Source organism: Monodon monoceros, unplaced genomic scaffold, assembly GCF_005190385.1.
Source record: "Monodon monoceros isolate NGI ecotype Baffin Bay Population unplaced genomic scaffold, NGI_Narwhal_1 Super_Scaffold_16, whole genome shotgun sequence".
Classification (NCBI taxonomy): Eukaryota; Metazoa; Chordata; class Mammalia; order Artiodactyla; family Monodontidae; genus Monodon; species Monodon monoceros.
The window spans coordinates 63,375,186-63,390,082 of NW_021703772.1; the positions used below are offsets into that span (position 1 = coordinate 63,375,186).

General features: G+C 38.4%; 1 protein-coding gene across 2 annotated transcripts in view; it reads right to left on the reverse strand.

Annotated features, from left to right (window-relative positions):
• Window positions 1-14,897, reverse strand: part of CERS6 (ceramide synthase 6) — a 317,168-nt gene that overhangs the window by 220,066 nt on the left and 82,205 nt on the right. For both annotated transcript variants that reach the window (XM_029225099.1, XM_029225098.1), the window contains exon 2: window positions 9,282-9,387. In XM_029225099.1, coding sequence (XP_029080932.1) covers window positions 9,282-9,387 — 106 coding nt within the window. The remainder of the gene's footprint in view (window positions 1-9,281; window positions 9,388-14,897) is intronic.

Genomic DNA, 14,897 nt, shown 5'->3' on the forward strand with positions numbered 1-14,897 from the left:
AACTTATATATATAGGTTTTCATCTGAGCACTACCTTGGCATAGTACCATAGCATAGTAGTGCTTTCATCACTGTTTTCTAAATATTCTGAAATTTTATTTTTACACAAAAGTTGATTAAGAAAGCAAGAGTCTTTCTGTTTTCTGATTTCTCATATTAGTAAACTGTGCCTATTCTTAAAATGTATTACCATTTTTTATATAATAAAAGCTCAATTTTTAAAATATTTAACAGGCACTTGAAAAGAAAGTATAGTCTCTATATTCAGAATACAGGGTTCTAAATGTACCTGTCAGGAGCTTCCCTGACAGGTGCAGTGGTTAAGAATCTGCCTGTCTATGCAGGGGACATGGGTTGGAACCCTGGTCCGGGAAGATCCCACATGCCATGGAGCAACTAAGCCCGTGCACCACACTGAGCCTGCGCTCTAGAGCCCACAGCCACAACTACTGAGCCCGTGTGCCTCAACTACTGAAGCCCGTGCACCTAGAGCCTGTGCTCCGCAACAAGAGAAGCCACCGCAATAAGAAGCCTGCACACCACAATGAAGAGAAGCCCCCGCTCACCACAACTAGATAAAGCCTGCGTGCAGCAACATAGCCAAAAATAAATAAATGAAATTATTTTTTTAAAATTTTTTAAATAAAAAAAAATAAATGTACCTGTCAGATCTTCCTCATTAATTATGCTTCTTAGAATTAATTGCTATAGTTTTATATTTTATATATTCTGCTTTATATTTTGACCTGTCATGACTGAGAGGTAAATTAAAATTTCTTACTATTAAATAATTTCTTCTTTCTTTTTTATAAGTATATGGATATGCTGGTATTCAATGCATATATATTCATAACCATTTTATCCTCATTATGAATTGTATCCTTTGGCAATAAAAAGCCAATTCTTCATTTCACTTCATCCTTTTGGTCTACTTTCTTTATTATTTATATTTGCCTGTATACCTTTACTCATACTCTTATTTTTAATATCTGTTATTACTTTATCTGAAGGGGTGTCTTATAAGCTATGTGACCCAAATCTGAATTATTTTTTTATTAGATGAGTTAAACCCATTTACATGCATTGATATAATTTATAAATTTGTTTATACTTACCTCACATTAATTATGTTTTCTGTTTTTATAATTTAATTTTCTTTTTAATTTTAACAAACCAAATATGGCTGATTTTCCTTTGTTTTTTGTGGGTAATTTTTATTCTAGTGGTTATCCATACAATCATAATACTCTTCTATTCATTTTCAGTCAATAAAAATTCCAAATGAGCAGTATTTAAAACTAGCATATTTCCTCTTCCTTCCCCACCTACTATTAGTCAATAATTTTATCTCTCTAAGAGTTTACTCTTGTACTATTAAATATGCTTCTACCTCCATTACTCAGTTTGGCTGCTTAAACAGTTAAGCTTTGACTCCCAGCTACTAGAGCTTATGCAATTAGTGAATTTATTCTACCTCCAACCTTCCTTCCCTTGTCCTGCTCAGTTATTGTTACCTGTATCATTTCTACATTGTGAGAGCATATAATGCTTACATTCTGTTCTGTCATCCTAATCATCACATTTCTTTCTATCTTAGTTCTACAGTTTAAATGTATTCAAAACTTGCCAACATTCCCAGTAATCTCTTGGTCAGCTAAAATTAATGATTATAATAGTTTCTTCAAAAAAGGACTCATGAGAACAACTCCTCCAAATTTTTACAAGTTCTAATCTTTTTGTCTTTAGCCTTTACACTATAAAAACAATTTACCTAAATATAAAATTCTTAGTTCCCATTTTCCTTGAAAATATTGGAAATGTTGTCCTATAGAATATTGCTACAGAGAAGACTAAAGCCATGCTGATATTTTCCTAGAGAAATGATTTCATTTTTTGCTTGGCTGCTCAAAGAATTATTTACTTTATATTTCAAGTCTATTTTTAATAATATAAGTCTTGGCATAAACCTCGGGTCAACTTTTACTACATTTTTATTAACATATTAATATGAATCTCCATTTATTTTAGGAAATTTTTCTTGATATCTCTCTCAATACTTACTCTACTTTGCTTTTCCTTAAGAGATTCCAATTATACATATGCTAGCTCTGCTTGGTCTATATATCTAATTATTTTTAGCTCTTTTTCATTTCATTTATTTCAGCTTTATTATTTCTATCTCGCATGTTCCCCACTGAGATTTCTGCAGTGTCTAGTGTTTCCTGTGTTCTTTCCAATTTTTCTTCATTTCTGTGATAGCTTTAGTACTTTTTTCCTGAACCAACCAGCTAACATTGCATCTCTTCCTGTTGACCAACTGCTTTTTTCTTTAGGTCTTGTATTTCTTTTTTTGTGATCCTCCTTACAGAGTTATTGCTTTTTTTTAAATTTATGGTAAAATATTTGATCTCAACTTTCAGTTGCCCTGTGGCCTCATTTTTCCAGTGATAATTTTTGTTAGTAAGCGATGCTACAAATTCTTTTTCTTGTCTTTGATGCTGTGTGTTTCTTCTTTATTACCCAACATTGAGTGAGTTGGATTGTCTCGACCAGCTCCAAGGAGGGTGCTTTTGTAGTTTAGCTGCCTCCAAGGTACACTGCCTCTGGAAAATGTGCCATCCACAAGGTTTTCTGTGTACTTCTTCCACTTCCCTGAATTAAACTGAGTGTGGGAGAGCATCTGCCAGCCTTGCTCACCAGTTCCTGCACCTAGTGTTGCAAACAGTGATACAGCTTTGGTCTCACAATTAGGAGGTGTCATTTTTGCTGGCTTTCCTGAAATCTACCCCCACAGGGCCCTCCATCCACACTTCATGCTCATCCCTTCCTCCTACTTGGCTTCTGTCCAACCTCAACTGTTTTTGTTTAGCTTTTATATATATTTTGAAATCTAGAGATATATATCTCTTAGTTTGCCAAAATTAAAGTTTGTGAGATTTTCCTTCTTTTTTTGTGTGTGTATATTTTTAGTGTTGTGTTTTATCATTTTTCTCCATAGTTTTTTTCATTTCTTAAGATTTCCAAGGGAAAAAGTGAATAATTCTGACTTATATAGACATTTTTATACCAGAAAAACCTAGGTTAATTTTAATAAACATAACCCATACAAGGATGGAAAAGAAAAATAAAAAGCAATAGGCATAAGAGGAGAATGAGGAAAAACAAATTATAGGAAATCTGCATGTAATTTTTAAAATACAGTATAATATACCAAATACAGATTATGATGTGATAATCTCGTAATTCTCTAGATCATGAAACCTAGTTTCACAGCTGACATATATGTTTTTCCCTTAATGGCTCAAGAACTGATTTGATTGATTAGAAAATGAGGCTGTTGGGATTATAGATATAACATGTGCCAAAAGATAGATATATAAATCAATAGATAAACTGATTGATTCATTGATTTATATCTATCTCATTCCGATAACTCTGGATATAGCCAGTTAAGAAACGTGAACTCAAAAATATTCATTCTAAAGAGAAACAGTCATTCCATTCATTTAAGTAAGTCTGACAACTCATAATCGCCGGTTCTTGGGGCCATATCACAAGGCTACTGAATCAGGATCTCTAGAAATAGGATGCAGCAATCTACATTTACCTCTCAGGCACTCCTAATGTAAATTAAAGAATGAGAGCACCTGGCCCAAATAAATGCTCCCTCATTAACTAACCGACTTACAGCCCACGGCCACAACACTAGGAAGCAGCAGAGACAATGTTCCAACATACCAGGGGTCTGCAACCCCTGGGCCATGGACCAGTACCAGTCCACGGCCTGTTAGAAACTGGGCCGCACAGCAGGAGGTGAGCAGCAGGCATGAGTGAAGCTTCATATGTATTTACAGCCGCTCCTCGTCACTCGCATTACCGCCTGAGCTCCCTCCTCCTGTCAGATCAGCGGCAGCATTAGATTCTCATAGTAGCGTGAACCCTACTGTGAACTGCGCATGCAAGGGAGCTAGGTTGCGTGCTCCTTATGAGAATCTAATGCCTGGCGATCTGAGGTGGAGCTGAGGCAGTGATGCTAGCGCTGGGAAGCGGCTGCAAATACAGATTATCATTAGCAGAGAGGTTTGACTGCACAGAGACCATAACAAATCAATTGCTTGCAGACTCATATCAAAACCCTATCAGTGAGTGGCAAGTGAAAATAAGCTCAGGGCTCCCACTGATTCTGCATTATGGTGAGTTGTATAATTATTTCATTATATATTACAATGTAAGAATAATAGAAATAAAGTACACAATAAATGTAATGTGCTTGAATCATCCCAAAACCATCCCCCCCACTCCCAGTCTTCCATGAAACCGGTCCCTGGTGCCAAAAAAGTTGGGGATCACTGCAATATACTGCTCAGGTCTGACTCGAAAACCAATGCTTTCAACTATTTTGCAATAGAGGTAAGTTCTCTGAAATATTTATAAAATGTTAGATTTACAGAGGGAAAAAAAAGAGTGAGAAAGACAAGCAGATGTTACCTCAAAAGAAAAGACTGCTGGAGAATATGAAGGAGTTCAAATTTACCAGCTAATTTCATAGATGAGAACTGCCCAGTCAGGGCGCATGACCAGTGAACTCACAAAGGGATCTGGATTCAGAAGGGCTCGCATGTGGGGTTTAAAGTTCTCTGGTTGCCATCTTGAAATTCTTGATAATTTTGTTATGGGAATGGTGTTTTGCTTATGAAGTCCACTGGGATAGGGGAGCATGTGTCAGAGGTTCAGAGTCTTGGCTCACACACAGTCCCGGCACTGCCCCCATATGAGTCTGGGTAACTTACTTCCCTGTCCCCCGCTCCCCAGGGACCCCAGCTTTCCCCTTCCCACTCCTGCCTAGTGACTACTGCTGCCCTGGGTGCAAACACGGAAAGAGATGGGATTAGATATGCACACCCCACGGTGTCTCAGTGTGGGGTATAGGGATGCCACCTGCACCCTGGGCTGGCAGTGTCCCAGTGCATTTGGTGGATGACTCAGTGGGGACTAGCGTCTTGCTTACCCCAATCCAGGTACCTAGTGTGTCTTGGAGCAGAGACTGCAATACACTGGGAGGTCCCCTGTCCACCGTGGGTTGGGACAGTGGGCCCATGGAAAGGGGAGAGGCCTGTCTCAACTTCTACCCTGCCCAGAGAAGCGCAGGCATGTTAGCCCAGGAGCTAGCGTTAAATCACAGGGTGGCGTTCCTGGGTACCTGTCAGGATCTGCCCTTGCCTCTTGTGTATGCCTAAGGGGGCGTGGCATTAAATGCCAAATTAAAAAAAAATCTTGACAGGTCAAGAGAGAAAGAGACTGCGCAAGAAAGGAAAAAAGCTTTCTATTTTTATGCCTTTAATGGCACCTTTTTGTGCTTTCTGAACAAGGGGCCCTGCATTTTAGTTCTGCACTGGCCTCCAAAACTTATGTAGCCAGTCCTGTAAGGAGTAGATTTTAAGGGTTTTCACACTTGAAAGATGATAATCATGCCCTTCTCCAAGGTGACCTGGAACCATGGCCAAGGCCAGAATGCTGGACGAGCACTGTTCAAAGTCTCCAAATCCTGCTACTTGTATTCTGGTCAACTGATCTGTTACTTTTTCATCTCACAACTAACACTGGAGAACTACAAAGAATTCAAGGAAAAATAGTTCCAACTTTGGCTGCATTTATGTTCAAAACCTGAAGCTTCTGCTTTAATCGTGTAGAAACTTCCAAAAGAATCACCTTGGAAACCAAGAGAATATGATCATTAAAATTAGCTAGAAGCAAATATCCTCCAGAGCAGTCAACCTGCCTGCAAAATCCTTTCATTACCTTTATAGAGAAAATTTCCCCAGTAACCATAATAAACATAAAGCAAGGGAAATAAAATGTCCACTGCAGGATTTCTAAAGGGAGGTATACATTTGGGTAGAAAATTCATTTTTCATGCATTTAGAGTAGTTCACAAGGTAAATACAAATATGTTGTCATCACGTTAAAAAAAAATGAACCTAGTAACTCCCTACACATCAGCTCTTCTAGAGGGGAAAAAGGTGTTTGCTGCAGTAAACTGATATATTAAATAAAAATGCAAGTTTCTTCTTAACATTTTCTTCCTTTACACACTATAGGATATGAGCCCCTTCAGGTTAGAAACTGGCAATCTAAAATCATCTCACGTCTAGGAATAAACCTACCTACGGAGAAAAAAGACATGTATGCAGAAAATTATAAGACACTGATGAAAGAAATTAAAGATGATACAAATAGATGGAGAGATATACCATGTTCTTGGATTGGAAGAATCAACATTGTGAAAATGACTACTACCCAAAGCAATCTACAGATTCAATGCAATCCCTATCAAACTACCACTGGCATTTTTCACAGAACTAGAACAAAAAATTTCACAATTTGTATGGAAACACAAAAGACCCCGAATAGCCAAAGCAATCTTGAGAATGAAAAATGGAGCTGGAGGAATCAGGCTCCCTGACTTCAGACTAAACTACAAAGCTACAGTAATCAAGACAGTATGGTACTGGCACAAAAACAGAAATATAGATCAATGGAACAGGATAGAAAACCCAGAGATAAACCCACGCACATATGGTCACCTTATCTTTGATAAAGGAGGCAAGAATATACAGTGGAGAAAAGACAGCCTCTTCAATAAGTGGTGCTGGGAAAACTGGACAGCTACATGTAAAAGTATGAAATTAGAACACTCCCTAACACCATACACAAAAATAAACTCAAAATGGATTAAAGACCTAAATGTAAGGCCAGACACTATCAAATTCTTAGAGGAAAACACAGGCAGAACACTCTATGACATAAATGACAGCAAGATCCTTTTTGACCCACCTCCTAGATAAATGGAAATAAAAACAAAAATAAACAAATGGGACCTAATGAAACTTAAAAGCTTTTGCACAGCAAAGGAAACCATAAACAAGACCAAAAGACAACCCTCAGAATGGGAGAAAATATTTGCAAATGAAGCAACAGACAAAGGATTCATCTCCAAAATTTACAAGCAGCTCATGCAGCTCAATATCAAAAAAACAAACAACCCAATCCAAAAATGGGCAGAAGACCTAAATAGACATTTCTCCAAAGAAGATATACAGACTGCCAACAAACACATGAAAGGATGCTCAACATCACTAATCATTAGAGAAATGCAAATCAAAACTACAGTGAGGTATCATCTCACACCAGTCAGAATGGCCATCGTCAAAAAATCTACAAACAATAAATGCTGTAGAGGGTGTGGAGAAAAGGGAACCCTCTTGCACTGTTGGTGGGAATGTAAATTGATACAGCCACTATGTAGAACAGTATGGAGGTTCCTTAAAAAACTAAAAATAGAACTACCATATGACCCAGCAATCCCACTGCTGGGCATATACCCTGAGAAAACCATAATTCAAAAAGAGTCATGTACCACAATGTTCATTGCAGCTCTATTTACAATAGCCAGGACATGGAAGCAACCTAAGTGTCCATCGACAGATGAATGGATAAAGAAGATGTGGCACATATATACAATGGAATATTATTCAGCCATAAAAAGAAACGAAACTGAGTTATTTGTAGTGAGGTAGGTGGAAGTAGAGTCTGTCATACAGAGTGAAGTAAGTCAGAAAGAGAAAAACAAATACCATATGCTAACACATATATATGGAATCTAAGAAAAAAAAAAAAAAGGTCATGAAGAACCTAGGAGCAAGACGGGAATAAAGACACAGACCTACTAGAGAATGGACTTGAGGATATGGGGAGGGGGAAGGGTAAGCTGGGACAAAGTGAGACAGTGGAATGGACATATATACACTACCAAACGTAAAATAGATAGCTAGTGGGAAGCAGCCGCATAGCACAGGGAGATCAGCTCGGTGCTCTGTGACCACCTAGATGGGTGGGATAGGAAGGGCGGGAGGGAGGGAGACACAAGAGAGAAGAGATATGGGAACATATGTATATGTATAACTGATTCACTTTGTTATAAAGCAGAAACTAACACACCATTGTAAAGCAATTATACTCCAATAAAGATATTAAAAAAAAAAAGATGTTAAAACCCCCCCAAAAATAAAAAATAAATAAAATCATCCCACAAAACTAAAATTCCAATTATTCTACTCTTTTTCCTAAAATTCCATTTATTCTACTCTTCTTCCCAGCAGAGATGTTAACACCAGGTGCTTTCTTCCACTTTTCCAGGAAAAATACCATTTTTAAAAGAATAGAGGGGGAAACCCTAGAGAATCCTGGCAGAAACGAAGACCATAAAATAAACAAACATGTTTGAATATTTGAATTAATAGTTTTAAGACAAGAGAGAAGCAATACAAAATGTTAGCAATAAATTCCAAAAACGGAATAAAATTTGCTTAACATGGCCAAATCACATCTTAGAAGCCTGAGTAATTCTCCCAGAAAAATGAAAGTGGGAAAAGGAACCATTTCATATACAAACACACGATACTTCTCATAGACTGTTATGCTCCTTTTCTTCTTTCTTGTCCACGAAAGAGTAAGACAAGAGAGAAATATGAGTAAGAATCAGCTTTTTGGATGCTGTGATTTGCTTAATTTTTTATGGCCTTAGCTTGAGGGTTTCTGACTTATGTCTTCCTCCCCTTTTTGTTCTTAAGGAAATACCAGCTGGCAGTGGATGGCGATCTTTCCCTCTGTCTTCTCCCTGCCTCCTCTTCCCACTCCTGGTTTGGACTTTAACTCTCACAAGAGCGATCATCTCCTCTCCCGTTTTCTTTACAATGAATCTGTACTTTATAACTCTCCTGACCCTTGCTCCTCATGTCTTCATATTGCAGCTCTTCTCTCCTTCCATTATTCCCTTTTGTTCACCTGCCTGTGTATTACAACTGCTAGAACATATGGATAATGTTATAAGCAAACCGGCGCTTTTTCTCACAATACGTTAATTATATTCCTCAGCTCTCCCCAAAGTCCCATCCAACTGTTATACATACATACTGCTTCATGTCATGTGAGATTAAGAGGCACAGAATTAGACCAACCACCATCTAATCTAGACTGTGCCTCACAGACAAGCTCCTCACATCACCTTGGGAGTAAACAATCAGGTCTCAAACACACCCACGTGTATTTGGCTTCTACGCTTTTTGGTCTAGTCACGATGCCTGTGTGCTTTCCAAGAGGACACTTTCACACACGAGGCTAGTCAAATGTTAGTTCTCAAACCCAAGAGAGAAGGAGCTGAATGATTTCAGATTGAGAACAGTGGTCATGACAATTCATATCCCAGAAAAGGACAATCATACCTTTGTAATTGCAGTAAAAACCTTTTCCAGAATGGCATTTGGCTGGGCTATTTGTGGTCCATTGGCCTGAATGTTGAGGGCTATGGCACATGGTTTGGCTACAAATCTAAAAAAAAAAAAAAAAAAGACACAAGTTATTCTCTCTATAGATGTTCTTAATGTCATCAGTTAAACATTACTCAACTGTCCCAATAAAGTGTTGATAGGATTTTATGGGTAGACACTGTCAACGTTCATATCTCAGTAACTTTAAAGCAGATTTAACTTTTTTTTTCCTCCTTTAATCTCGCAGCAGTAACAGTAAAAAAAAAAAATCCTTTTAAAATATTGAAACCTCCTGATACTCAAGTTCTAATGAGACTGAACAGATAGAAAGACTATCAAATGACAAATATAAATCTGCGTGAGATACATAAACCAAAAAACCATGATTTTGAAATGACAATTTACATTCTTCTTACTAACAAGTCATGTTATATTTTTACTATGAGAAAGTGTTTACTAACCGTCTGATTATACATACAGAAAGTATGCTTTTGATCAACCCTAGTCCAAAAAATCACCATTTTTGTCTCTATGATCAAAGTGTGCTATGTTCAGCCCCAATTCCTTAGGACGTCTTAAAATTCTCTATGCTTATTTGCTTCTTTCTCATAAACAATCATGAAAGGTGTCAAACAGCACGATGTCCCAGCCAAGCTGAAAAGTCTGAAATGGTTTTTATTGTAAGCAAATGATTATGTCAAGAAGAACAGGAAGACTTAGCTGCATTTCTGGCCGTGTTTGATGTATGAACGAGGCATGGGAGGAATGCAGGTAGAGGGCATGGGGCCCCAAAAGTATGATGATGTCTCTAAAACTTTTTTAAAAAGAAAAGCATTACAGTTGTTTTAGACTAAATGGAACAGAAAAAAGGTGCGATACATGTTCCTTTCTAGTAGTGACATTTAACTTTTTCTATAAATACAAATAATATAATAACATATGAAAGTATGATCCAAATTAATTTAATGTTGGCCAAAAGCAACTGATAAATATACAAAACGGGGGCTTCCCCAGTGGCGCAGTGGTTAAGAATCCGCCTGCCAATGCAGGGGACACGGGTTCGAGCTCTGGTCCGGGAAGATCCCACATGCCGCGGAGCAACTAAGCCCGTGCGCCACATCTACTGAAGCCCGCGCACCTAGAGCCCATGCTCCGCAACAAGAAGCCACCGCAATGAGAAGCCCGCGCACCGCAATGAAGAGTAGCCCCCGCTCGCCGCAACTAGAGAAAGCCCACGCGTAACAACAAAGGCCCAACGCAGCCAAAAATAAATAAATAAAAACAAATAAATTAAAAATACATATATACAAAACAGATCATGAGTAATTCTTAGATGAGGCTTCTTTAATAATAATGAATGAGTTAAAGAACAGCAGACAAGGGAGGAATTTTTTTTAAGGGGGACTAATGATGTTTACATACATGGTAACACATAATATCCCACTGGGTGCTATTTCAAGTAAAAGACAAAAAAATGTATTCCAACAGGAGAATGGAGAACTATACGTGCAAGCCTAAACCAGGAAAGATACACACAGAAAATGCAATATAAATCCTGTTTCACTGGGCTCTCTGGGACGAATTTAGGAAGAATAAACACCCTTTCCTAGTATGTAAATCTAGAAACTGGAATTTTCCTAAACTTTTGCATTCTCAGTTCTTTGTAACATAAAATCTTCTAAAACATGTTACCTATGCCCCTACCTTCTTAAAGAGAAGTGTAGTATTTTTCTAAATAACTTTGGGTCTTCACTGTGAACAGTAATCGTGGAGCTATGGATGTAGCTAGTGGAAAGAAATAAAAGTTTGACGGGCAATAAGCAGAAGAATGTGCAGAACTTGTTCCCTTGACAAAGCTTCCTGCTTCATGGTTATCTGCCTCTTCATTACAAGGTATAATGCGGGGTGTGAAAAGACATGAGATCAGCAAAAGTTTTTTTAAAAAGGTAAAAATTAGCTTGGTATAAAAGCCAAAATCAACGCTTCCAATGGTTGCCTTCTACTCTTCCCTGTTGGATTTCTCCCCAGCCCTCCCTCATCTTCCCAATTCCCACAACTTCTGAAACACTGCATTCAAATTCCCTTTCGGAATTTGGCATCATCATCCTTGGAACAACCTCCTGTTCTAGTACATGGTCTGCTTTCTTCTTCTAAAGAGCGAAGAGTCTAAATGCAAAGGCTGATCACGTCATCTCTGAATATGCCATGACAATGCCAGGCATACGCAGGAGAGGGTCAAGAAATCTGATCAACTGGCTATCTTCTGGAAATGTGTTTTCACTGTTGCCATCATTGTTGTGAGTACTGTTGACAAGGTAACAGACTATCGCTCTGTGTCCCACAACAATGCGCGGGCAGACGCTAGGAGAGTCAAGAAATTCACTCAACAGAATCTCTTCAAAACAACTTCCTCACCTTTGCTATCATCTCCCAGTAACATACAAAAGCATTCAAAAAGGTTCTTTTTTTTTCTTTTAACATCTTTATTGGAGTATAATTGCTTTACAATGGTGTGTTAGTTTCTGCTTTACAACAAAATGAATCAGTTATATATATACATATGTTCCCATATCTCTTCCCTCTTGCGTCTCCCTCCCTCCCACCCTCCCTATCCCACCCCTCCAGGCAGTCACAAAGCACTGAGCTGATGTCCCTGTGCTATGCGGTTCTTTTAGTATGTTATACAATATAAGGTTTTACACCTCACTCCTCCTCTTTTAAACTTCAAACCACTTTTTTGAAACTCTTCTCTAAATTTCCAGCACTAATAACAACAGCATCTTGAAGAAGGCATATCCCTTGGTCATCAAGCTTATGAAATTTTGATAATCAAAATTATCAGATATATATGATGCTCTGTAAACATATTTTTTAAGCAGTGTCTAAAGGGTAGGTGGGAATTATCTCTGCTACTGTCTGGCTACAGAGCCTTAGTTAGCTTCAGAAATTAATCTCTCTGTGCCCGATGTCCTCATATGTAAAAAATTATAATAATTACATAGGTACATAAGTTGTGTGTATATACAAACACACGTATATGTTAAAACACCATGTTACATGGTCTCTTTGTCTAAAATCTTTGACGGGAGCCATGTGTATGGTTTCACACCACAGCATTTACACACCGTGACTCTCTGGGTCCAGCAACGCACTAAGCTTCAGCTACGTTGTGTCAAGCCACGTGCCTTCAACAAGCTCTGAAAGTACCAAGCGAAAAAGAAGAGGCCAGACACCAAGACAGGCAACTGAAAAACACAAGGGTCATCAGGTAGAGTAACCACTTACCTCAGTTTACTCTCACAGTCTGGTTGTCCCAGCATCATTATGAATGGTACCACCTTTACTGACAAAAGCATCCCTGCTTGCTATTCTGCCACAATAATTTAAGTGTTCCCCATTTGGGCAATAAATTGTAGCAAGCCCCGTCATCAAGCCTCAGACCTGGCATAGGTCCACACTGAGTCCACACCAGCAATGCCTTCAGGTTCTGAGCCCATCCACACCTGGCCTTCTCTCAGGACCCAAACCTCCCCAGCTCCCCCATCAATCTCCATGGCCCTATAGGGTGGTGTGCCCACACTTATCACAGGAAGAGTTGCTATGTATATGTGTGTCCCTCTTCCCTGTGTGTGTGGTCTCTTTCATGGAGGCTGGAATGACCTTAATGACACTTCCCATCTCCAGGGGACCCTAACACACAAACCCATTTACTCTCCCTCAACCAGATGAGGCAGGATTATCACCACCCACACTTTGCAGAGAGGGTCAGAGAGGCAAGTATCCTCTGCCTCCAGGGCAAGGGAAGCAGAGGACAGGATACTTATTTCCCAGGAAGGTCAATGTTATCATCAGCTCCCCATCTTAATTTACTGGCCAAGCTAAGTCCCCAGTTCTGAGGATCTGTGGAGCGGGGTGGGGTGTGAGGAGTGACAGACAAATTTAACAGAATTTATCTCAATGTAAAGGTTGAAGATTTCTAGAGTTTAAATGGTCCATGATGGGTATGTACAATAAATCAAACCACTTCAATGCTTTGAAAGAAGTTACTATGCCTTAGAATATTTTTATAAAATGCCTGGCAGACTGTGGGCACTCAATGAATACCTAATGAATGAATGAACAAATCAGCTAAAATACAATGGCAGGTACCCGTCCTCTTTTTTTCATAGGGGTTGTGCATTTTAACACCCTTAAATACTCACATCTACTCAGGGTCCTCATTTGGGACTCAGAGGGTAGGAGACTGACCACTCAAACTCGAGAAGCTGTTTCTATAATTTCCATTGTCCCTATAACTCATAGCAGCCCTACCAACCTCTCACTAGACATTCTCCTTTCAACTTATCTAGCACAGACAGCCAAACACTTAATTTCCAAGATTTAAAAAACTTCATACTGTACAGCACAGGGAACTCTACCTAATGCACTCTGGTAACCTAAATGGGAGAGAAGTACAAAAGGGAGGGGATATCTGTATTCGTATGGCTGATTCGTTCTGTTGTGCAGTGGAGGCTAACACGACATTGCAAAGCAACCATACTCCAATAAAAATTAATAAAAAAAAATTTCACGAGAGGCAGAAAACATTAATTTCAAATCCCAAATGAGTGAAGAAAGAAGATATAATTTTTATCTTCCTAAAAGTATTATATGATATATATACATAATATATGATATATATCTTACGTAAGATTATATGAAAATAAAAATTTTATTTGTTTATTCTCCAAAGAATTTGCGTATCACTGCTGGCATTTTTTTTTTTTTTAAAGAGAGCATATTAGACACCAAATAAAACTCATGACAAAACTACTTTAACACCTACTGTCATGGTCCATTAGAGAAACGCTGGATTTTTTTTTTTCTCCAGTGCTGGCTCTAACAGAAGTAAGGTCACAAAAACTGTCTTTCACAAGGGTTGTCGTAGGAGAGAGAGAAACAGAATGAGATAGACAGAGGATGGGGTAGAGTACCTACAAATATAATAGGTGAAAGGGAATATGTACTTTTGAGCTTTGATGATTGCCTCTACCAGGAAATGCTCACCTAATTACTTTTTTAATCAAAGGCAGTAACACCATCTTCAAAAGATCAAACATCTATGAAGTACTTACATATAGTATAACATATCTGAAAGTAAATATAATAAGGATGTAAGCTTTGAAAAATACTAGTCTCAATGTAAAAGCAGAGAAAACACCTAAGACATTCCTACTTTTTAGTTCTATTTAACATCATGTATTTGTATTATAAACATGAATTGAATGTCTCTACACAGAGCACCAAGGTAAGCTCTGGGCTGTGGTGTGCTTCAAGGTATACACAAAACATGAAGTGATTCTTGCACTCAAACACCTTTACACTATGGAAAAAGAGAGTGATCAAAAAAAAAATTGTTTACAGGGTACACGTCAGTTCTAATCACTTAATACTATATAATCATCTTCAGTGGGGAGCATGGCCAGAGACTTGGTCCTTCCTGACTCCAGCATTTCCTACACTTTTCAAAGTAGCTGGATGGCTGTGGTGGTGGACACACAGACCTACATATGTGATAAAAACTGTACAGAA